We start from the raw sequence: 24,945 nt of genomic DNA on the forward strand, positions 1-24,945 counted from the left end.
GGGGAAGGTTTGGGAGAACTTGGCCTGTCTCCAATTAAGCGTCCAGAGTCTAACTCATCTGGACAATCATGACTTGTAAAGGAATGAATGCATCTTTTATAGACCTTAACACCCAAAAGAAAAAATCCGCTAGGTTTAAAGTGCATCCGCACGGAGTGAGTTTGTAGAACTTAGCTTTCCCTTGGATGCTCCTCACATATTTTTTGGATCTGCTTAATCATGCCGGGTATGGAGATGTTACCAAGATGTTCCTGCGTATTCCTTCTCTTAGTGTCCATGACGGACTTCACCTCCACAGAGTCAACTGGTCAAGGTGGTCCTTACTTTGAGGTGAGTCATGTAGGCATATCAACAAAATGTTCAAAGGAAGAGAGATGTTATAATAAGAAATCATAATCTAATACTAGAGGGTTGGATGTTATAGAAGGAAGTTTACTTTACTGAGAAGGTGGTAGATAAGTGGAACAGCCTCCCTGCAGAAGTGGTAGAGGTTAACACAGTAAGGGAATAAAGCCAGGCATATGATAGGCGTATGTCTGGACTGATTAAAATTTGAGTCTTTACAGCAAGAATAATGCAGGGACTAGATGGGCTGATCTTAGACGCTGCAATAATCTGCAATCAATAAAGCCGAGAAACGGGGATTTATTCATAATACGGGAAGATGTAACTACGTACAAATAAAACCAGCACAAAAGAGAGTTATCAAAAGCAGCTGTTTCAAAAGTAACGCGGCTGAGACACGACTGAGAAAGTTTGTACGTTAAGTTTTAACGATCTAGTTTTCCACCTTTGTGAAAAAAAAAGAATATATTTTTTGTCGTTATGGCATAAATTGTACTTGTTGCATGGTGGAAAATGTTAGCGTGATTAAGACGGTGACATCTGGTTTTATGTGTCGCCGCTATTTGCAAAAGTACAAAACATTTTTTCCTTATTAAAGTATGGCGCCCAAATGCTGGTGGATTACATGCATTTATAGCGAATATTTTCTTTCTCTGGAGTATCTCTGGATGACAAATAATACTAGAATAACTATTAATTGCCAGCGAAGCCCTTCTTTTAGGAGAACTTGACCAGGGATGACTCTCCATAATACACCATGAAGCTGATGAGTTCAATCTACACCTATCTTGCAAAATTTATTTAGTGAATAAACTTTATGAACTATTTTCTGATTAAAAATATATATTTTTTAATCGTAAAACATGCATGTCAGCTTCCATTCTTCTGGAGCTTCTCCTGTCAATAGTGACTGGTTGAAAAATTTGGGGCTCATGAGTTAAGGTCTTGTTGATTTTCAGTACAGTGATGAGTTCAATAGATCTTGGGGAAATGTGCAGGTTTCCCCGAGTGTCTATTAAATGAAAATTCCCGATGTGAATCTGCTACATTGCAGGGTGAGGATATATTTCAAAATAATAAAATTCAAAATTTTAAATGCTTAAGCATTCAAACAAATGCACTGGGGTCCGTTCCTCACTACCGAGAACTCAATTTTAATGCAACTACCTAACTGCATTGTGTTATTACTAATTACAAGTAGCGACTAGCTCAGTAGGTTGGTGAATAGGCCTCTTGTGCTGCAACATAGTAACATAGTAAGGTTGGAAAAAAGACCCAAGTCAATCAAGTTCAACCCTTCTACCTATACTTCCGGCTTTGGATCCAAGAGAAGGCAAAAAAAACCTTTTTTTTTTCTAATTTTGCCACTTAAGTGGGAAAAATTCCTTTTTGACTCCAACAGGAAATGGAATTTCTCCTTTGATCAAGAAGCTCTAAAATAAATGTTTATTCTATTATGTTCTGCTTTGCTAAAATTAAGTATCCAGACCCGTCTTTGAAGGCATCCATTGTATTTGATAGAACCACCTCACTTGACAGTGAACTCCATACCTTTAAGGCCCTTACTGTAAAGAATCCCTTGCTTCTGTCTATCAAATCTTTGCTCTTCCAGTCTGGTAGTCTGTAGTTCTAGTCTAGTCCTATAGTTCTATAATGTCCTTTTGAAGGACCTATGTCAAGATGAAGGTCCTACCGTTGAATTGAAAAGAGGCAAGGTGACATCCTCCTCTTGTGAATTCGTCCCCCCCCCATATTATGCATGCCAGTATCCTATTGGCCTTTGCAGCTGCTGACTGGCATTGTGCACTTTTCCCAGGGAGATACCATATGGAGTATATGTTGCATTGTTATTATTTTCCCCATAATGCATAACTTTGCATTTGTCTATATTGAACTTCATTTGCCACTTGCCTGACTTGTCCCCCACTTTGTCTAAATCCACCCACAAAGAGCAAACACTAATACATGGTTCTCAATGCAGCATGGGAGATCATTAATAAAGAGATTAAAAAGAAGACATGTTGACGTTGTGAGTATAATAACGTATTGCAAGATTCTGATGTCATTTTCAGTAAAATATCCACTTGTTACCCAGAAGACATTTTGTTCATGTAGAGGTTATTATATAAAGGACAATAATTGTCAATATTACTCACGTGTAGTTTCCTCTTGAAAGTATTATTAAAGTCAAACCTTACTAGACATTTTAATAACATGATCACACTAGCTTTCCTATCCATTTCTGAAACACATTTATCCATTAAATATTTATATTGCTCAAGCAGATTTGGAGCGGGGAGAGTGAAAATTAATGGTAGCATGAAAATTGACAGACGGAGAAGCCGGCCCTGCTCCAGTGAGCATATAATATTGACTTAATCTGGAGAGATTTAGTTTAAAACAACTGAGTAGATCCTTCTTGGTTTTGGAATGTTCAATACATATTTTTTTAATTAATGCATGAAAAATCTATGACCTTCTTTTCTTTCTTTTTTAGAGATTTAAGCGGCAGATTAGAGCACCAAAGACAGAGGTAAGAAGAGAAAGATAGTGAAACTGAAGTCGGTTTTGTGTGCCTTCTGTTTAACTGGGTGATTGTAAGCCATGCTATATGCAGTCAGGGAAGGATTGGCATTCACAAGGCTGCCTTGGCATTTTAAAACTGGCGGCCGCCTGATGACGTAGGTGCAGCTGATAGCTGGGTATACATGGCCACAGGTTATGTTTTTATGCTCATGTACATACCTAAGAACTCACTGAGTTTGACCCGGAGAACTCTGGGAGAAGAACCACTTCTCCGGTTCTCCAGGTCAGCACTCGAATCGTCTGGGTTGCAGGGTCTTGACAGGCCCCACTCCCTGCCCATTTACCCTTTAAATGGGGGTGTTTCCCACAATGTCCGCGGGACCACCCAGCGAGGTCAGTGGTCAGTCCTGGTCGTGTCCCGCAAGAGTAGAGTCTGGGTAACTGGAGCCCAGCAGTTCCCAGGTATGCTCATGCAGCATCAGCCAGCAGCCCACCAGGCATTTGCCCTCTGTGCCAGATGGCCAGTCCCGTATATAAAGTGGTAATTAACATTTTCTTTGGACCAGTACTGTAAAATTAAGAAAACATGTCCCATTTAAACAAGTCACATTTTTTGAAACGACAGCAAACCACTGTTTTTTCATTGTTCTTCAAGTTTTTTCTACCTGGTAGACAAAGATTAGCGAGCCCGATTCATCTAGAGAATGTATGCACTAGCGGTAGAAGTGTGCTTGGCCTTTCCTGGTACTCCTCCCCATTATATATATTTTTTAATAAAACATCTTTAAAACATTTATAAAACGCAATCCTAACACATGGAAGTTATGTATAAAGAACCAATCTAATGCATAATTGGGCTCATAAAGAACCCCAAAGTACTGGAAAATAAAATATTCATTTATACTGATTTTTTTTTCCCGCAAATATGAAAAAAAAATCATCTTTGAGTAAATACGATAGAAAGAGGACATTCAATATTTTGCTTGAAAATGTGGTCCTTGGTAAATTTGCATATAATGCCTTTCGTTTCAACACCCATATGTGTGCCCTGCATGATACTGTTGAGTTGAACAAAATAAAACCCCAGAGTTTTACTCTAAAGGGTTAAGCGCGTTTACAACTTGGTTCAAGCAGCACAGTGATGCAAGTATACAACTATTTCTAAATATCCCAGTGTGTCTGTAAATGGACTGAGGCACATTATTCTGTCTTTCTACACACTGTTTGTATTCTTCTACATGTTGTATGGATATCATTTCTTACTTGCTGAATAGAAGGTACCTCTTAAAAATTCTGGGAATGTGAGGTGGACAGGATGTTTGCCCAATAACACCGAGGTCCCCGCCTGCTGGAACAAGGAATACAAGTATTTCCCAACCTTTCCAGTGTCCCTCCTGAGTAAACAGAAGCAGGAATGCTCCTAGTATCATGTTCCTCTGCAGTACTGTTACTTAAAACCTTTCATCTTTAGCACTCCGACTATTCTCACTCCATTATAGAGGTGTAGTACCGGTATTTTAGCCAGGAAGGAAGTCCAGACCGGCAGCACAGACCTCCATTGAAGATCCCACGTGGCCACCTCACAATTCTAGTGTTGTAAGTTCAGATAAGGTGGGTGGCAACCCCTCCAACCCTGCTCACTTCCAAGGTGGGTCTCGTCCCAAAGACCTTGATTGGTGACAGAACTTGCAAGAATGTTAAGCTGGACTATCACATTAAACTTCCAGGGACATTTTAGTAAACCACTGGAAATGGTCTGGCAAGAAGAACATGTCAAGAGATGGATAATTTCATATTTTTCTTTTTTTTAACATTTTCAGCTTTGACCAAAGAGATGAATTATATCTACAGCTTAGAATTTAGGACAGTTATACGGATATGGGATGTTTTTCACGCCTGATTTTTTTTCCTAACCACAAAAGCCATATAAAGTCTTACGAAACATGGTATTTCAACAAAAGAGGATAATAAACAAAAGGAAATAGAACAGTTGTAAAAAAAGATTCAGCGAACGCTCATCATCAAAAAAAGTTAGTTATGGGGGGAGGTTAAGGATGAAATGGAAAGAACGAACGTAGTGATAGAATACAAGATAGATATGACAACAGTCGTTGGTGGCACAAAACGTTCCAGATAAAGAATCAGATGTATAGATTTATGTTAAAAAAAATCCTGAGGGAGATTTAGGAAATATGGTCTCGCTAGCTTTAAAGGTTCACTATATATTGAATATAAAAATTCTCTGATAAATGATATTTTGTAAGTAGCCCCCGTCCCTGATGGATGTGGCCCCTTAGATACAAGCTTAGTAAGTCACCCTGGTTGACACACAACTTGTAATTTCCTTCTGATTTTTTTCTGGTGAGTCAGAAGTAACTGCAGGTCATAATGGTGCTTATTTTATAACTTAGGTCATGGATAATTGCACGGAGCCAAGCAACTTTTCCAAGGCCGAGGCTAAAGTAATCACAATTATAAGAGAGCAGGTGTTTTAATATTTCCTGAGAGGATGGCATTCTGAGGAACATCTATACCCTTCCTTCAAGAAGAGCTGTCTGAGCGCTAAACCATATGTACGCTGAAAGAAAAGACTACTTATTTTTCTACTTCTTTCCTGCCTGAAAAAAATAAAAAAGGACATTCCTTGTGTATAAATTTCCAGTCATTCTGTGATTAAATATAAAACGGTGAAGACCGAATGTAAGAAAACTCAAATATTATCTTATTCCATGTGGCACACAAATCTTACTACATAAAAACACAATTAAAAAGAAATTCAATCCTGCGGCGCTGGAAAAAACACTTTTGTCACTATTACTTTCCCTTAGTAAAAAAATCTACTTCACACTATAGTCATAGTGGTCACTATTATTCATTATGTTCAGCATTGTGTTGCCAACATAAAAATAGTTGAAATATGTTTTATTTATTAAGCTATAAAGAAATTGAATGTAGGACAGGGTTTTTCGAGCGAGGCATTCTACGAAGAAGATAAAAAGTGAGAAACGCTGACTTAGACTATTTGGGATGAAGAGGAAGCTGAAAATAGAACTACTTGAAGGCAGAACAATGATGGGTTCATGTGCTGTGAGAATTAGGGTGAAAGAGATAGGAGAAAAGCAGGAACATTCTTAGCTTACTAGACCATAATATGGTAGCCATTGACTTAACAGACACAAAATTCACACTTTTAAAAGTCCGATATAACAAACCTCTACCAGAAATTTTAATGTCGCGTTACAAACCAGATGCTGTTTTGACTCAAGAAACTTAAACGGTATCAAAAGCACAGTGATGATTCCATTGCTATTTTGTTCATAATTGAGGCATCTTAAATATTGTATTTGGCGATGGGGTGGCTCTAGCACTTTAAGGCCAGTGGCTGCCTTATAACATTGTAGTACCCCATTGCCAGGGGAGGCAGCAGATTGGGTGCCAGACGTATGACAGATGGCTGGTCCTCTCCTATTTGCATGACTCCTGACCATATACCAGGATGCTTAAATGCTGATATTCTTGGTTTCTGTAGGTCACTCAACTTCAGAAAATATGGTCTTCTCACAGAGGGCTCCTCAATTGTATCCTGAAATGTATCTTCCTAGTTAAGTTAGAAAAAACAGTTACCATATGTATTATTTAGCGTTGAGCATCAGGTGCAGCCCAGTGAAATGACAGTTTGTCTTTTTTTCTTGGAAATTAAAATTCCTTTTGACTAAGAAGAACACTTAGCTCAGCAGAAAACACAATCACTGAATGTTCCGACCAAAGTAATGTTGGAATTTACAGCTCTCCATAAATATTCCCTTGAACTCAATGTCCTCCCATGTCCTCAGGGATCCAGTTAAGTTCATTTACGGAGTCCACGTTCATCTAAACTGCACCCCAACAAACTTAGTGAAAGAATAAGTAACCTTCATGGGATCTTGGTGAGTGAACCACACGAATCAACTTTTTTCAGCATTTCAATTGCTGAATAACAGCAACAACTTCAAGGTTACTCAATGACACTTGGTGCTGACAAATGTCTCTTTCTAGCTCAATGAAGAACAGGATATGCAACTTTGGTGTCCGTATTATAATTCACGAACAGCTTCTTACTTGATAAAAAAAAACACATTTTGTATTTGATTAGAATTTAAAACACATATTAAATTAATGTGTTTAACCATAATTTTATGTGTTTTTAAACATGTTTAATGTGTTTCATTTCCTCTAGTTGATAATCAGCAGCCTCTGCATTCAGTCCACAATTGTCTCCAGATATGCCTACACAAAGGTGCAAAGTGTTATGAGCAACCCTCATGCTGAAGCAAAAGAGGCCATCTTTGACTTGGATCTGCCAAGTTCAGCTTTCATATCTAACTTCACTCTGTAAGTCATCAAACGACTCAAATGTTCATGGCATTGCAATGTTCATTACTGAACTATATGGTTTTTGGAGACAAAACTTCTAAATTCTATATTCCAAATAGAAACAAATCGTTTTGTCTTGTTGTTTGTAAGCCTATGCTGAGTAGGCAAATCATATACATGTTTGTGCTAAAAAAAGGTTTAAATGTGTTGTAAATTAGGGATATATGTTGTACTTTTTTGGTTTGCCAACATTGTGGTAGAATTTGCTTTGTATAGGAGAATGTCCTATAACCATTACATTTATAATTGCTGAGATATGGGATAAACATTATCGCTAGCATGGTTTATTGGACCAAAAAGTCTGCTCAACTTAAAGAAACTGAAATTAACAAATCTGTGTTGTAACAACTGGTTAGATTACTAAAATGTAAGCACTGTTTGTGGGTTCCCTGTTTGAGCTAAACCTACATATATAACAAAAGGAGGACAATGAAGGGGGAAAGCCAAACTACCCACTAATGATTTCCACTGACTGTGAAAATCCCCCCTAGTACCAGGAAATCACTGAAACAGCAAACCAATACGACATCCTAAACACCAATTTGTTGGTATTTTTAGGGTCACTTTAATTCTATTTTATGTTCCTTCTACTTTTTCTACTACCTTTCCTAGAAATGGAACATCACATATCTTTGATGACCCCATATCCAAGCACAATCCGCCATTAGGGACAATATACTGTAGGAGGTACAAATATCTACTTGGAGCAGGACTGTTCTTCCTTAAGTGTTGATTTCCATCTGTAGCTCATAACTTAGTTTCACAATCGAAACTGTGGAGGAAAAAACAGCACCGTGACTTGAATAATTAGGAAAATGTATTACTTCCCTATTAGATGAACAAATAAAAGTCACAGCTGTTTGTCCAACCCGCACTTTCTATGATGCTTTTTGGATGTCTCTCAAAATGAGTACCTGAATACTCAATATTTAGCATTTTTCTACTCACATTATTATATTTTCACTGGTAAACAAGCCATCCATCAAGCAAATCATGCTTTTAGCCTCAGGGAATTGACTCGAGGTTTGCAATAACAACTTCCCACCATCTCTCAAAACCTTTTGGTCAGCGCAAGTTCGCTCGTCTCTAGGTAATTATAATGTGGGGGCCTAAACAGAGCAGTGGCTGCTATTTTCCATGCCGGCTTGCCGATGTTGGCCAAAGAAAAATAATTCAAAAATAACCTTGTTCTTTGAAGTGATGATTGGAAAGAAACCAAGGATAAACAGAAGAGAGGAGAGAAATTGTGCAAGGCATCCCAACACACACATAGCTCCCTGTCACAAGGACAGGTTTTGTCCCAGTGGCCAAGTTAATTTTGGCCATCTTGTCTCCTTCAAACATTTATGCTGGCCAGGAGTCTATGCATGTCTCTCTTAGGCTTCAGCTTGCTTGGAGACCTAAAAACAGAAGAGCAGCTGTTTCAGTTGCTTGGGGGTTTTTTTTATTTGAAAGAACACATTTTTTTTTTGAAAAAAAAAGAGAGAAACTAGGAACTAGCAGTGCTTGTTCATCAATGGTCCTAGCAATCAGATAAAGAAGTGCCTAATGTGTCACTGTGTTTATCCCCATCTCATGAATAATGTGGGTCTAGCTGAGGTTAGCACAGAATGTACTAGATTTAGTAATTAATTAAATTACTTGAAATAAAGCACCGGTTTTATTTTTAATTGTCAGAAGTTCCTGCTCCGGCAGGAAGGCATTATGTGTTTGGTGACAAAAACAAATCACCAGCGTATTTCTCCATATGAATAACGAATCTGCGCATCACGTTTCCACTGTATTATTAACCAATTCATGATAATCCATGTGTATTATTGTGTGTAACAACACACAATGAATTGTATGTTTTATTGAAAAAGGTTATAAGTTAATTGTAAGCAAACACAATATGGTACCTTGATTTGTTTATCAGAAAGACTTTGTTGCAGTGCCATGTGATCCAAAGTCTTTAAATCTCAGGTAAATGGTGTATTTATTTTTTCCTTTACATAGCCCGAGGTAAATTTCAGTTATTTATATTTTCAGCACGGTTAATGGTAAGATATATGTAGCGGAAGTGAAAGAGAAACATCAGGCCAAAAAGATGTTTGACGAGGCCAGGAGGCAGGGAAAGACCACAGCCCATGTTGGTACCAGGTAAGCATGGAATAAGCTTACTGATCATTTGAAGATGCTGCTGAACATCACTGTGTAACCAGCTGGCAAGGAGATCAGCGTAAGAAGAAAAATTAAGTCAAGTAATACAGTAACTAAAAATGAGTAATCATTCTGACACGTCATCAGAGGTACTCTCCTTGGAAGAGGAGCCACATTTAGCCAGTCTCACTCCCCACCCGATTACCCATTAAATGCTATGTGGGGTTACCAGATACTTGTCTACTGCTAGGCCGAGCCTTGTGCATGGCTAACCTTGCCCTCTCGTGAAACCACTTTATCAGAAGTAGGAGAGTTCCGGGTGGCCTCCTCTTCTGAAGTTCTTAGGTATGGAGGTACCCTCTAGTTACAAAATAGATCCCAGAGTAATTATTATTATCTTTTATTTATATAGCGCCAACAGTTTACGCCGTGCTTAATACAATACATATATTCAAGGGGTCTGACAAGACAAGAATTGATAGACTAAGACAAACCGATACATGTGGTGGAGAGAACCCGGCTCGCAAGCTTACAATCTTGAGTTCTCTAGGTATGCACTGATCTCTAATGCAAGCAGAGATAAAACTAGTGTGCTATGGAGTGTTTCCCCCCCAAAAAAAACTGTTACTGTGGGGTAATACTTTGCATAAATTGAGGTTTTCTTTAGAACTGGCAGCTATCCTGTAGAAGAATATGTTTTTTTGTGAAGAAAGCCCTACTTTCATGATTGAACAAACATACAGTTAAATGGCAAAAAAACTATAGTCTTTAGTGTACAAAATACTTTTGGTGATGAAGTGGTTAATTATATTCTTTACTTAGGAAGGAAAACTGAGCAAGATACACACAGAGCCCATTTCACATATATGCCTGGATAACAGGATATTTGTGCCTATAACCCTTGTGTCCATTGTCAACATTTATTTAAAAATCATCTCCAGGGACAGAGAAACTGAAAAGTTCCGTGTGATGGTCAATGTGGAGGCTGGTGGAGAGATTGGCTTTACTCTGACTTATGAGGAACTGCTACGCAGACAACTCGGGAAATATGAGCACACGGTTAGTGTGAGGCCAGGACAGGTGGTCCAGAACCTCACAGTGGAGGTGACCATCTCTGAACGTACAGGGATAGAATATGTCCGAGTACTACCACTGCGTACCAGTCGTCTTTTGACCAATACAGTGCAAGGTATGTACAAAATCCATGCTGCATAATAATGAACATAACTCATTTTTCCAATTCTTTGTCTCTTCTTTCTCTCCTCCCCATTCCCTCTCTTTTTTCTCTTCTCATGTATTTTTTGCACCTCTCCTTTCCCTCCACTCCTTTTGTCTCCCCATTGTCAGGGTACCACAAAATCTTGACGGAGTACTGGTCAAAATAGTTATTGAAAAATAAAAAATAACAGCAAGAAGCCAAAGCGTAAGATAAGCGGGTGGTCATGGATCAAGCCAAGGTCAGGAGCCGAAACCGTTAGACATACAAGCCGAGGTCAGGAGTTCAGAAATTCATGTAGTCCAAAATCAGGCAGGAGTTTAGAACCAGAATGGGAGTCAGGCAGACCAGGTCAGTCAAACACAGTAGTCAGTCAGTCAAAGACAGAAGTCGTCAGTTAGTCAAACACAGCAGTCGTCAGCCTGTCAAACACGGCAATCAGCAGTCCATCGAACATGGCAAACACGGCAGTTGTCAGGTCCGTATCCCCTCCAATGAACTAAATTATGCAGAAGAATAGATGATGATGAACTGAACTTCATATTCATCATGACCATCAACCTGGATTGGGTGAGGGCGAGGGGTGAGGAAGTGTTACAAATTAGTGGTTTTAGTAGTGAGACATGGAAAACATTTGGAATACGCATGTTGGGAGGGAGATCTAAGGCATAAGCCACCGGATGGCCACAGTATAGACGTAGGCCATCCCTCCTATGATATGCTCTCTCCGCCTCATAGAACCTGGTAGCCCCCACTTGCATGGGCTCAACGCCTTCTGGTAGAACGTCTATAGGAGGCATGGGAGGAGAGGGAGGTGGGTGCAAAAAGTTTGGCACCAACCTTATAGGATGCCTCCTCAGGCGTTCCTTGAAAGAGGGTCTCTCCCTAAGCCTTGTGTTGATCAAGGTCCGGAAAGTGTTTAACGCTTTGAGGTCAGTAGGGAGATCCCTGGCTGCTACTTCATCCTTAATGGAATCGCTCAGACCATAGATCCACTAGAACCTTGTTGTTCCACCCGACATCTGCTGCCCAGATATGGGACTCAATCGCATAATCAGAGACTGGCAAATAGACATAAGGTGTTTGGCAGCAGATGTAGTGCGGACAGAACATTGAAGACTCTACGGAAGAAGCCACAAATTCTGCATAATTTTGCACAACTAGACTATTCGCCTCCCAAAGAGGATTAGCCCAGGCTAGAGCTTTCTCGGTTAGTAGCGAGATCAGGAAACCAACCTTAGCCCTCTCAGTCGGAAAAGTCTGTGGCGGCAAGTCAAAATATATGCTGACCTGGTTCAAAAATAAAAAATAACACCAAGAAGCCAAAGCATAGGATAAGCACTGGTTGTGGATCAAGGTCAAGAGCCAGAATGGGTAGTCACACAAGCCACGGTCAGGAGCCAGAACAGGTAGTCACACAAGCCAAGGTCAGGAGCCAGAACAGGTAGCCAACGTCAGGAGCCAGAACAGGTAGTCACACAAGCCAAGGTCAGGAGTCCAGAAATTCATGTAGTCCAAAATCAGGCAGTAGTGTAGAACCACAATGGGAGTCAGGTAGGCCGGGTCATACACAGCAGTCTTTCCTCTTTTTACGTTGCCTTGGAAATCTAGTATTGTACTGATGTAAGCTGCAATATATTTTCAAATCACATTGTTTATTGAGGTACCTACCAACAGACATGTCTCACCCTTGCAGGTGATACAGAAATACCTCCTTGCACGGAGATAGAGACTAGTACCCACTGTGCCCGAATCACCTTTTCACCATCGCCTGCAGAGCAAGCTGCCTACTCCAGCTCTGGCATCACAGCAGATTTTGTCATCCAGTATGATGTGACCTTGAAAGACCTAGCTGGTGATGTTCAGGTTAAACAGTGTAATATTTAATGTGTTTGCCTTATGCGGCATTGTCACTCACAAGAAACTAAAGTACTTAAACCATGTTGTGCTAATATTTTTAAATATTATATCCCATGTATATATTAATCACACATTTGTACTTCAAATAACCACCTTCTGTGTTTGGAACATAATATTTCCCAGGATACATCCAACCTCATGTTTATCATTGCCTGCTCATTATGTAATATCTTAAAACCTTGAGTATTAATTTTTAAAAAGTGCTGTTCTCTTTAGAGAAAACATTATTTGTACTCTTTAGTATGTCTTTCCAGCAAAAAAATACGAAGGAGCTAACTTTTTCAATGGTTAAAGAATTATTACTGCAAAGGGTTTGACATTCAACAGTTTTAAAAGTCTTAACTTAACAGAGTTGGTGGAACAGCACCTTTAACTTGTCAGAATTAATGAATGGGTTTGGTGGTTGGTAGGTTTAAATAGAGAAGAAATGAAACATCTAACAGATACAGAATATTCTAACTACAAATTGCACCGTGATTTATGAAGGGCTAACGCAGATGAGTTTCATGAACAAGAGCAGAATAATGCACAGTGACACACTCTTACTAAGGTCCAGGGTAATCTCATTGGCTAAAGATAGGCTGTGATACACAAAGTAATGTTTCTTTGTACCTCGCAGATATACAATGGATATTTTGTTCACTACTTTGCTCCACGAGGACTTCCAGCCATCCAGAAAAATGTGGTCTTCGTCATAGATGTCAGCGGGTCAATGTTTGGCACCAAAATTAGCCAGGTAAATATCCATTCTTCTAATGATGAAGATGTTGCTCTTGTAATATTACCATCCATTGGTAACAGAATTAATGAATTTAATAGGTAACCACCAGCAGTGGATGAAGTCATGCGGTTGACAAGTAAATGCTAAAAAAATCTTTGAAAGCAGCAAAACAAAACAAAAAACAAACATCCCAAAAATTAAAAACACACTGCCAAGCTTTGGCCACCTTTCTAGGCTGGTTGAACCTTGTTTCACATGAAAGCAAGAAGGAAATAAATTCATGTGAGAGGCAGGGCCAGCTCTGTAGGGGCATGGCTGGCCCATATTACTTCAGTATATAGCGTATAGCGTTGGTGGAGTTGGGTTGGGGAGAAGGAACTGCCACCCCATACCTGGTAACCATCTCTGATACCCAGAGCCTCCTGGGCAAGCCAAAAGAATTTTCACGTAGCCTGAAAATCAAAATACAAAAACTCCCATGTTGCTAAATTTACAAGACACATGGTATGGTATTCTTGAAACCCACAACAGCTTGATTTAATGTACAAGCTCCATGCACTGCAAAAGTCTATATTTTCGAGAAGGCTCATTGATCCTGTGTAAGCACAGCTGTGTAAGTAAATCAGATTTGAACAGATAATGGCCTGAATGCCATTGTTATGTTGGATGCTTTTTGAGTTCACTTTATTATTTTTTGAAGTTGGAGAACACATGACATCAGTGTGTTACAGATAAGGAAAAAAAAGCATACATTATATTTATTGAACATACAAAATAAAGTGACCATATGCAATAAGGGAGAATACAAATGAATATATTTTGTAAACAAAAGTCTACTGTATAAAAATGTAATATAAGCTTTGTAATGCTTAGATGGGATAGGAGCATGGAATTATCAATTCAAAAGGCAATTAAGAGGTTACATATACCGTGAAATTCTTCACCACCTCTATCCCATGACAGACCAAAAGCGCCATGCATGTTATTCTGAATGACCTTCATCGTGATGACTTCTTCAACATCATCACGTTCTCTGATGATGTGCAAGTGTGGAAACCCGGACGTTCCATCCAGGCATCAGCTCAGAATATCAAGAGTGCCAAGGAATACGTAAATAAGATCGAAGCAGATGGATGTAAGGTTATCCCCATTGCACCATTTCAGGGAGAATACCTTATATAATACCCTAAAAGTCTAACTTTACCTTCATTGTTGCCCCACTACCACAAGGTGACGCAACGCGACCCTGCACAACCGCACTTCATCCTTAATAATAATGCTGCTGAACACGTACAGGCGCCAGAAAGAACATGCCTTGGGGTTGGGAGAGCACTTTTTATTTCTACCGTTCAGGGACACAGTATGGAGCAGCTGAGACTACACATACACACACTGATGTCTATATGCACATACCCAAAAAGAGAGGTTGGAATGCAGCACTCAGCAGTGAAATGGTGCACGAGCCAGGGTACCACCAAGTCCCTCAATAAATCCAAAATAAAGAAGCAGAGGCTCAGCACTTCAAATAATAAGGTGAGTTTATTTCACACAGGCAACGTTTCGACGCACAGGTCTTTCTCAAGGCTTGAGAAAGACCTGTGCGTCGAAACGTTGCCTGTGTGAAATAAACTCACCTTATTATTTGAAGTGCTGAGCCTCTGCTTCTTTATTTTATATGCACATACCGTCACATTTACATAAAATACATTTATGTGATAAATTATTAGGAAGCCTTGGGAACCTCGTTGATTTCAGATTTAATAGATTTATATTATAATACTTACATCCATTACCAGACATGAGTAGTTTCACAGAATGAACCCCTCTATTACCAGATATGAGCAGTTTTAGAAAATTAACCCCTCTATTACCACACATTAGCAGTTGCAGTAAACAAATCCCTCTATTACCAGATATAAGCAGTTTCAGAAAATTAACCCCTCTATTACCAGATATAAGCAGTTTTAGAAAATTAACCCCTCTATTACCACACATTAGCAGTTGCAGTAAACAAATCCCTCTATTACCAGATATAAGCAGTTTCAGAAAATTAACCCCTCTATTACCAGATATGAGCAGTTTCAGGGAATTAACCACACCATTAGCAGACATTACACACAGTTACACAAACAAACACAGTAACATACACACAGACACATAGTTGGTTTCATACCTAGTGCTGGCTGCAGCTTACACTGAGCTCTGTGTGAAAGAGAGTTGAGAAGTCGCTCCTGAGACCTCCTTCACTCAGAGCCACAGAATGAGTCTGCCCAGGACATAAAGACCCACCAGGACCCATGTAAGGACTGGCTATGGGAGGAACACTGTAGAGTTTTAGTCTATGTAAAATTATTAATTTGCAGGGATATAATTGGTTTAACCCAATGTTAGTAGCACTGCAGTTATTTAACAAAGGTAATGTGGCTCAAAAAAAACATATTTTTTTTATTACACAGGTACCTATGTAGAAAATCTTCAGTACAATTTGTAGACTGGTTATATTTACAATTAGTTTTTTTAAACATTTATTTAATCACAGTTCCCACAGAAATATTTGAACAAAAATTATATAAAGTTCAGTAGACGTTGTTACATGACCATCTCTAGAAGAAAAAAATACCATGATGGATTCTATTTTGTTCTGTCTCTTTAGGGACTGATATTAATGCCGCACTTTTGGCTGCTGCTGCTATATTCAACCAGACATCTCCTAAACAGGAGAAAGGGTTTACCAAGCAGAGGATTCCCCTCATCATATTCCTGACAGATGGAGAAGCCACCTCCGGTGTCACATCAACCACTAAAATTCTAAAGAATGCACACAAGGCTATGGGAGGAACCATCTCGCTGTTTTGCCTGGCATTTGGAGAAGATGCAGATTACAACCTTATGCGCAGGCTGTCTTTGGAGAACCGTGGCATTGCAAGGCGAATTTATGAATACTCTGATGGCACATTACAATTAAAAGGCTTTTATGATGAGGTTGCCAGCCCTCTTCTGTTTGATATTGAGCTGGCCTACCTTGGAGAGACTACATACAATGTGACACAAACCCTATTCCCTAATTATTTTCAGGGTTCAGAACTAGTGGTAGCAGGAAAGCTAAAGTCAGGTGTCAAAAGCCTTCAAATTCATCTCACTGCTAATGACCAGAAGAAAAAGCTGAGTCTGGAAAATGATATTTCCATAGAAGACAATGTTACACAGTCTAGCTTTGGATGCTTGGGAAATGTGGATGAAATACAGTGGTTTGTACAAAGGCTTTGGGCCTATTTCACTATTAAGGATTTATTGCTAGCTAGGATCAAAGCCAATGACACTGTAGCACGAAGGTTGCTGACTGAGAAAGCCACCAATTTATCCATCAAATATAACTTTGTAACACCTGTTACTTCTCTAATTGTAGTCAAGCCAGAAGACCACGAAGATGTGACCACCCTCGCCACAACTTCTTTAAAAGTTACCACTAAATCTAGTACAATTTCTTTACCAACCAGCACTATTAGCCCTACAAGTTCTGCTATCTTAAGAACTAAGATCACTTCAGGACCCCGATTGACCAAGCCAGTCACAAGAAGCCCCAAACCATCAACAACTCTTGCCATCAATCCAACTGGACCAATGTCCCCTATAACATCAACTTCCCCAGGAAATAAAGGTGTTTCTGTTACTGTTGGGCCTACCACAATTAACCATGCCTTGGAGAAGCTCCCAACTGTGGCACCAACTAGTAATTCAGTTTCAACAACCAACATAGATGCCCAACAAAGTCTTACTGTGTATTCCACTGCTGCTTTACTAACGCATACTGCCACACCAGTGGGACCAACTAAAGCCAGGACAGATAAACCACTCTTCACTTTGCTAACGGGTATCCATCCAACCAACTTTGTGACAGTTCCAGCAACAGAAAGTAGAACAGAGTTATCTACACCTTCTGATGCCACAAGTCTGTTGGTTACGGAACAAGGTGCTCATAGGACACATGACACTTTAAGTCCTGTGTCACCATCTTCAGACCCGATGAACCCCACTTCCTTGAGACTCCTAATTTTTCCAGATGAACTTCTGCAATCAGAAGTTACATTTCCAGCTTATGAAGAGTCCCTGAACCCTCCTCCAGTGTACAGTTTTTTCCCGGAAGTCTCAGGTATGTAGATATAAATCAAAATGTCTAGCCTAACTATTTGTGCTATAATTAAAAATTATAATAATAGGAAGTGTAACCCATAGTAGCATGCATTTTACATATGGGTCCCAAAACAGGTAGTACACTAAGATGCACTAAGATGACCCTGCCTCGGGAACATTTTTAACAAAATGTATGCTGCATTATGCGGCATGATCTGCCACAGTTTTTCCTATCTGTCCCTGCTCCTCTTCACAAGTTATTGAGAGGAGCTGGTTCAAGTAGGGGCAAATCTTTGTGGGATACTACATATTCCATGATTCGCAGGCTGCCTTAACTTTGACTGAGAATCATGGGATGTGTTGCTCTTAAACATGTTCTATTCATCTTTGAGCCACTGATTCACAGGTGAGTATACAGGATGTACTCATACAATATGGATAATATCTCCACCCAACATTACCTCCCCCGGTCCTACTCTGACATTACTTTATATGTTTTTCCCCATAGGGTCATCTTATTTTCAAGTCTTTTCTTTTTTGATTCAAAGATTTTAATTTTAGGGTATTTCACCAAAATGTTTAAAGGGCAACTTGCCAGGAGACTTGCAAATTGGCATTACATGCACTTTGACACACAGAGCTAATTTTGTCTTTTCAAATTTCAGGGACAACAGCAATATATGATTCAGATGGTAAGTCTACTACATTTTCAGTTCTTCATCAGAATATAGATTATATGTATTTAGTTATGACATATTAACCTAATGGCTAGTAGTAAATTAGTCTTGGTCAACTAATAGTCACACAGAAGAAAATAGAACTTCTTTACTTCATAGTGTTAGGGATATTAATGAGATAAAATAGGCAAAACCTATATATGATTACAAAATCAATAGGGGGTGGCTGGGGGTAATACACATGGCAGCGGGGGCATCAGTAGACAAGAGGTTGGTTGGGCATCACATAGCCAATACAAAAAGGGTGAGGGCATCAAAACGCAAGGGAGGGGATTGGCTGGGGCATCACATTAATCAATATACAAGGGTGTGGGGGGGCATAAATGCAAAAATGGGGGCAATACACAAGGCTGTGGGGGTACACATTAATCAATACTAAAGAGGGCTGGGCTGGGGCATCAATACACAAGGGGGCAAAAATACAAAAGGGGCAGTTAATGATAAAGCAGTGTAGAAAATATTTTTTTATGCTTCAGTGCAGCAGAGCCTGTTCTGGTGTGTGTGTGTGTGTGTGTGTTTGGGTGTCGGCGTGGCAGAGCCTGTCCTGGTGTGCGTGTGTGTGTTTGGGTGTTGGTGTGGCAGAGCCTGTCCTGGTGTGTGTTTTGGTGTCGGTGTGGCAGAGCCTGTCCTGGTGTGTGTGTTTGGGTGTCGGTGTGACAGAGCCTGTCCTGTTGTGTGTGTGTTTGGGTGTCGGTGTGGCAGAGCCTGCCCTGGTATGTGTGTGTTTGGGTGTCAGCATGGCAGAGCCTGTCATGGTGTGTGTGTTTGGGGGTTGGTGTGGCAGAGCCTGTCCTGGTGTGTGTGTTTGGGGGTCGTGTGGCAGAGCCTGTCCTGGTGTGTGTGTGTTTGGGGGTCGTGTGGCAGAGCCTGTCCTGGTGTATGTGTGTGTTTGGGTGTCGGTGTGGCAGAGCCTGTCCTGGTGTGTGTGTTTGGGTGTCGGCATGGCAGAGCCTGTCCTCGTGTGTGTGTTTGGGTGTCGGCGTGGCAGACCCTGTCCTGGTGTGTGTTTGGGTTTCGGTGTGGCAGAGCCTGTCCTGGTGCATGTGTGTTTGGGTGTCGAGGTGGCAGAGCCTGTCCTGGTGTGTGTGTATTTGGTTGTCTGTTTCCTGGCACTTTACTTACTGTAGGAATAAATTGAACTACTTAATTTTTACTTATCCAGAGATAAAACACCCTCCTGAATTTGAGATAAAAAGACCTTCTGAATATTCATGCTCCACTATATATAACTGGCACCTGTTCTTTGTTTTTACAGATTTGGATTATGAACCTTTTTCAGATACATTAGATACATTTGTGGATTTTGATGGTAAGTGTGTGCCTACATGATCAACTATCTGGGAGCTTGAAATATCATAGCTGTGATAAGATATTTACTTGAAAATGGGTGTTGAAAACATTTTCACACCATCTACTGTATTTATTGCATTCACTCACACCTGAAATCATCTTTTCTTAGCACATGACGAGGTACAAAAGAAGCCATGGAATACGTGCCATAAGACACTTGCAATGTAATACACTTGTTGACGATAACTTTTTGTAGATGTGGGACAGGGAGCCAGTCACAGGATCATCTTGTTGCATTGGCTTTTACTAGTCTGAGTGTCCTGGTAATCAAGTAACATACTGTTAGTAATCAGAGTTCAGTGACTGGGTTGTAGATTAACTATTTTATATTATTATTTTATTATTATTATAGTATTGTGATCTCGGCAAAGCTTTGTGTGACCTGAATCCTTCATTTTTTTTAAAGGTTTTTCTGCTGGAGCTCTTGGACTTCAAACTTTCATGTCCTCCGGTGAGTGCACAACTTTGTTGGCATTAGCTTTTTTAACTTGCTGTGTTATAGTTATCTATCGTTCAAAGATTTCACCATTATCATTGTCTAATTGTAGCTTCCCGTTTGCTTTGAATAATATTAATCACTGGGTGTAAACTTACTTTAGAAGCAATAAAGTCATCCACTCTAGCTCATAAAGAAAAAAGAATATTAAAGATGCCGCTGAGAATTTATTGTTATAGTTGCAGAAGCTTGTGATCTGGACTACTATCCTGATCAATGTGCTGGTTATGAGGAGTGTAATATGAGGTCATTTGACATCACCATGGTTACATGGAAGAAAAGTTCACTTTATGCACTTTATGGTTAATATGGACTTTGGGGTATCATTTATTTGGATCAGCCATGGTCTCCAGCATTATGTAAGGGTCTGTAATCACATATCTGGCTTTTAGTTTCTAGAAATGACATTCTGTTTATTCAATGTTTGCCGTTTAATTTCTGTAATTTCAATATGTTCCTATAATATTATAGTGGACGGGGACCCTCACTTTGTAGTGAATTTGCCAAGTACCCAGGAGAAACTTTGCTTCACTTTAGATGGGCGACCAGGAGACATTCTAAGGCTTGTCTCAGATCCTACAGGTAAAATTATATTTACCCCTTCTTTGCTTATTTTTTGTCTATTGGTTGCAAACTTTCTGTGTTTTTTTTAATTTATTTTTTACTAAACTGTGAGTATATAGGTAAGTTGCAGTGATGCTAACATGGACGTTATTCTGCAGGTTTATTGTGATCCTGGGGGAATTGCACCTCAGAATCTGTAGCTACATACAAAAAAAAATGAAGAGCAGTCATATATACAATACTGTTTTAGCCAGGTTTTAAAAAATTGGTATAAGTTAAGAATGCTTTCAAAAATAGAATTGTTAATGGTTTATTTTTTTTTAATGGTTTATTTTTAGAATTTAACAAAATGCGAAGTGAGTGAAAAAGAAGAAAAATATAAATCAAATCAATATTTGGTGTGACCACCCTTTGTCTTCAAAACAGCATCAAATCGTCTAGGTACACTTGCAGAATCAGGAATTCTGTAGGTATATAGTTGCCAAAGACAGTTTAATGTCAAAAGTCATAAACCATGGAAAGACTGCATCAGGAAGTTGGAGGTTGGAATTTCAACGCAGACATGGGTTCTCAGATACTCTGTCCAAAGCTCTTTTGAAGAAGTACAAAGAAACAGCAATGTTGAGGACCACAGACAGTCGGCAGCCAGGTGAAAGACACATCATGCTTAAGATCATAATATTTCCACCAGTGCCATCAGCTCTGCATTGGCAGACAACAGTGGGACCCTGGTACACCCATCTACTGTCTGGAGAAGTCTGATCAGAAGTGGTCTTCATGGAAGACTTGCGACCAAAAAGCCATACCTCCGAAGTGAAAACAAAGCCAAGTGATTCAACTGTTCATGAAAACACAGGAACTGCAGAAAAAAGGCAGCAGGTGCTCAAGACTGATGAGTCGGAATTTGAAATATTTGGCTGTAGCAGGTGGCAGTTTGTTCACCGAAGAGCTGGAGAGCGGTACAAGAATGATTTTGCAGGCAACAGTGAAGCATGGTGCAGGCTCCTTTCAAGTTTGGGGCTGCATTTCTGCAAATTAAGTTGCGGATTTGGTCGGACTTAATGGTCTCCTTAATGCTGAGAAGAACACGCAGGTACTTATCCATCAAGCGATACCATCAGGGAGCCATCCGATTGGCTCCAAATTTATTCTGCAGCATGACCATGGCCCCAAACATAAGGCCAAGGTCATGGAAGTGATGATATGGCTGCCTAAATCTGCCAAAAACCGTTGTTTGGACGTGTTCTTAGAAGAATTGATGCTGTTTTGAAGACAAAGGGTAGTCACGCTTAAATATTGATTTGATTTGGATCTTTTGTTCACTCACTTAGTTTGCAATTTGTTAAATCATAAAAATAAACTGTTAACACGTCTCTTTCTGAAAGCATTTTGTGCACAGTACTGTATTTAAAATAAATGCAACTGGCACACATGGAGTAAGTGCTGATATTGTATTTTACTAGCCAGCCCAGTGACATTAACCATACCGGCATTGTTCAATGGCTGGTTAAATTCCATATCTGATGTTACTTGATAACGTACGTCAGCCATTGAGCAGCTTTTACTTGATAATTTGTGTATGATCACATACTAATTTTCTACATACGCAGGAATCACTGTTAATGGGCATTTAATGGAGGCCCCCTTGAAAATTGGCTCAGAAAACAGACTTCGCACTTATCTTGATACTATCACCATCATCATTAATAGACCAAGAAGCAACTATATCATCAACATATCCCTTCACAACTTAACCCTTAAAGGAGAAGACCAGCTCACTCTTCCATTTCATCGCCCCACTTTATTGCAAAAGCCCAGACTGGCCATCAGAATAGCGCCTTCTTCTAATGTCACTGTGTGGATTGGGCGCAACGTTGAGTTTCTGATCCTGTTCCACCACTATCAGCATCCAACGTACCTGCAGCTGGACCACCTAGGCTTTTACATTGTGAAAGGAGATGGCCTTTCTTCAAGCTCCAGTGGACTACTAGGTTAGTTGGACGTTTTACCTGTATCTGTTCTTTTTTTAAAACTTGTATATCTTGCATTTGATGGTTATTTAAAATAAGGGGAGTGATACCAAAACATGCTAATGATATTCACAGCGGATTAAGCTACTTTATCTTTTTGAATAAGTGTAACCATAGCTTTTCATTTATACAATTATATTTCTCAATGGGGAACTCCCACCATGTTTCTTTTACTAGTACCAGGTTAAAAGTACGTTTTCAAAGAATATTGTGCTGCTAAAATAATCTTTTTAGGCAACAATCTACTAGACAAACACCCTGTTTCCTTATCACAATGACTTAAGATACACAATATAATGTCTTTTGTCTAAATTGGGCCTTTTCACTGAGATGTTAAATGATCACAGTCAAGTGATAGGTTAACACGACTGGCCCCACTTACTTCTAGTCTCATGCTCATGCAAAACAACACGCAGATTTGTTTTTGAGTGTCTGTGACTTTAAATGATTGTGCATTTCCGAAACTGTAACTCGAAAAATTGCAACCTCCTCCCCACTATGTTTAACCCCTTAATGACAAAGCCCATACATGTACGGGCTCAAAATGCATTGTTTTCAATGGGTTTAGGGACTGCCAATTGTCCTTAAGGGGTTAAATAAATAAAAAAAAGACATTTTAAAAACAAGAAATATATGAAGTGTATATATAGTATGAAGGCACCTTCCCTAAAAAGTGCAGCACAATAAGTGTACTTCGCAGCCACGCGGTGTAGCTAGTACAAAGAACGAAAGACAGGACCGGACATAATGTAGCAAATATAACAAAAGATTTATTTGCCCCTTTATAGTGAGGATCACTTTAAAATAGTTAAAAGTGAGTGTCTTTTAAACTTGTGTGTATTCCCATCGGTGGCGAGTAGATGGCAGCATTGTCTTCCTTTTTGCTCCAGCTGTGAGGTTACTTTGAGTTATAGTCCGTATAGGTTTTCTGTAATGTCTGGATAGTTTAAGACCTGGATAAGATCATATAATTGACAGAGTTGCCAAGGAGATAACATTCTTTCCTTGGTAGGAGATCCAGAATATCATAAGTATGTTAAGCGACAGTCAAGGTGGGGTAGAGGGTGGTAGAAGATGAACCCAAACATGAAAAAAGTCTGGATGCAGCCACCACCAAGGTCCAAAAGTACAACGTTTTACAAAGGTTGTGATGGCACCATGTTTGTTAGTCTGAATATAACTTTTTGGGTTGCAGTAGGCGTGTGACGTGTTGACATTTACGATATGCTACGCGATTGCATTTTGTGCTAATTTTCATAAATGAATATTGCGGAGGCAAACACTTCATTCGCCCTTGTATCTATTTTCCAGGACAGTTCCAGAATGCCCAAATACAAGTCAAAGAGAGGAAACAAAGCAACGACTTAACAATTTCAGGAATCCTGACCTGCAATAATCACATGGCTCCAGCTACTCTTGTTACAAAAAGCATCAAGGACTCCGCAGCCCACACACACATGACTAAGTGCTGGCTGGTGAAACACGGCGATATAGAAGACATCCTTGACGGAAAATACACCTCGTATGTAGTGTCACACCTCCAGAAAATCTGAAACTCCAAACAAGTGGAAGCGGATCTATGACCGATTAAATTTACCAATGGCCCAGGAAAATATATATGACTGTGGTAGTAGAAGATACCTTGAGGTACCAATCAACAGATGTTACTTTTACAGACTGAGTTTACAAATAGCACATGGATAATTATATTCCTGAAATTGTTGTTAAGAAAGGTGATTTGTAATGTCCAGTTAATCTAAATGATATTATGGGTCTTCATCCAGACTACTTCCTAGCATGGGTGGTGATGGATTAGGTTTTTAATTAAAGTATACAAATTATTTCATGGGCTATTCTTTTTAAGTTGATATGCATACATTATGGCACAATTTGAAAGGTGAAAGATAGAGTAAAGGAAGCTGTAAATATGTATAGAATACACTATATGGACAAAAGTATTGGGACACCTGAACATTATACCAACAGGGACCTTTTTGACATTGCATTCTAAATACAGACATTAATTAATTAATGCATAGTTTGCAGGTATAACAGTTTCCACTCTTCTAGGAATGCTTTCCAGAGTGTTTCTGTGTGGATTTTTGCCCAGAAGGCCTGGCTCGCAATCTCCTTTCTAGTTCATCCCGCAGGTGTTCGATGGGGTTGAGGTCAGGGCTCTGTGCAGCCAGTTAAGTTCTTCCACTCCAAAGTCATCCAACCGTATGTTTATGACCTTGCTTTGTGCTCTGGGACACAGTCATGCTGGAATACAAAAGGGCCTTCCCCAAACAAAAAAATTGGAAGCATAACATTGTCCAAAATCTCTTGGTATGTCCCCTTCAGCATACTTGACTGTC

The 24,945-nt window shown here is 39.6% G+C and overlaps 1 protein-coding gene across 1 annotated transcript; it reads left to right on the plus strand.

Moving 5' to 3' along the window:
- On the plus strand, window positions 1–24,595 carry ITIH6 (inter-alpha-trypsin inhibitor heavy chain family member 6). The gene is made up of 15 exons (XM_053473853.1): window positions 1–330; window positions 2,843–2,878; window positions 7,088–7,242; window positions 9,313–9,423; window positions 10,365–10,612; window positions 12,336–12,505; window positions 13,179–13,295; window positions 14,244–14,415; window positions 15,934–17,430; window positions 18,077–18,103; window positions 19,404–19,457; window positions 19,905–19,949; window positions 20,466–20,576; window positions 22,169–22,549; window positions 23,900–24,595. The coding sequence occupies exons 1-15, from the start codon at window positions 220–222 to the stop codon at window positions 24,139–24,141; spliced, it is 3,477 nt and encodes a 1,158-aa protein (XP_053329828.1). The 5' UTR covers window positions 1–219; the 3' UTR covers window positions 24,142–24,595.
- Window positions 24,596–24,945: the final 350 nt, after the last annotated feature.

This window comes from Spea bombifrons, chromosome 8 (assembly GCF_027358695.1).
Source record: "Spea bombifrons isolate aSpeBom1 chromosome 8, aSpeBom1.2.pri, whole genome shotgun sequence".
NCBI classification, from domain to species: domain Eukaryota; kingdom Metazoa; phylum Chordata; class Amphibia; order Anura; family Pelobatidae; genus Spea; species Spea bombifrons.

Coding starts and splice junctions, on each gene's coding strand:
- ITIH6 (XM_053473853.1), top strand. CDS start 220: ATGCCGGGTATGGAGATGTTACCAAGATGTTCCTGCGTATTCCTTCTC. Junction 331..2,842: donor AAGGTGGTCCTTACTTTGAG/GTGAGTCATGTA, acceptor TTTCTTTTTTAG/AGATTTAAGCGGCAGATTAG. Junction 14,416..15,933: donor TAAGATCGAAGCAGATGGAT/GTAAGGTTATCC, acceptor CTGTCTCTTTAG/GGACTGATATTAATGCCGCA.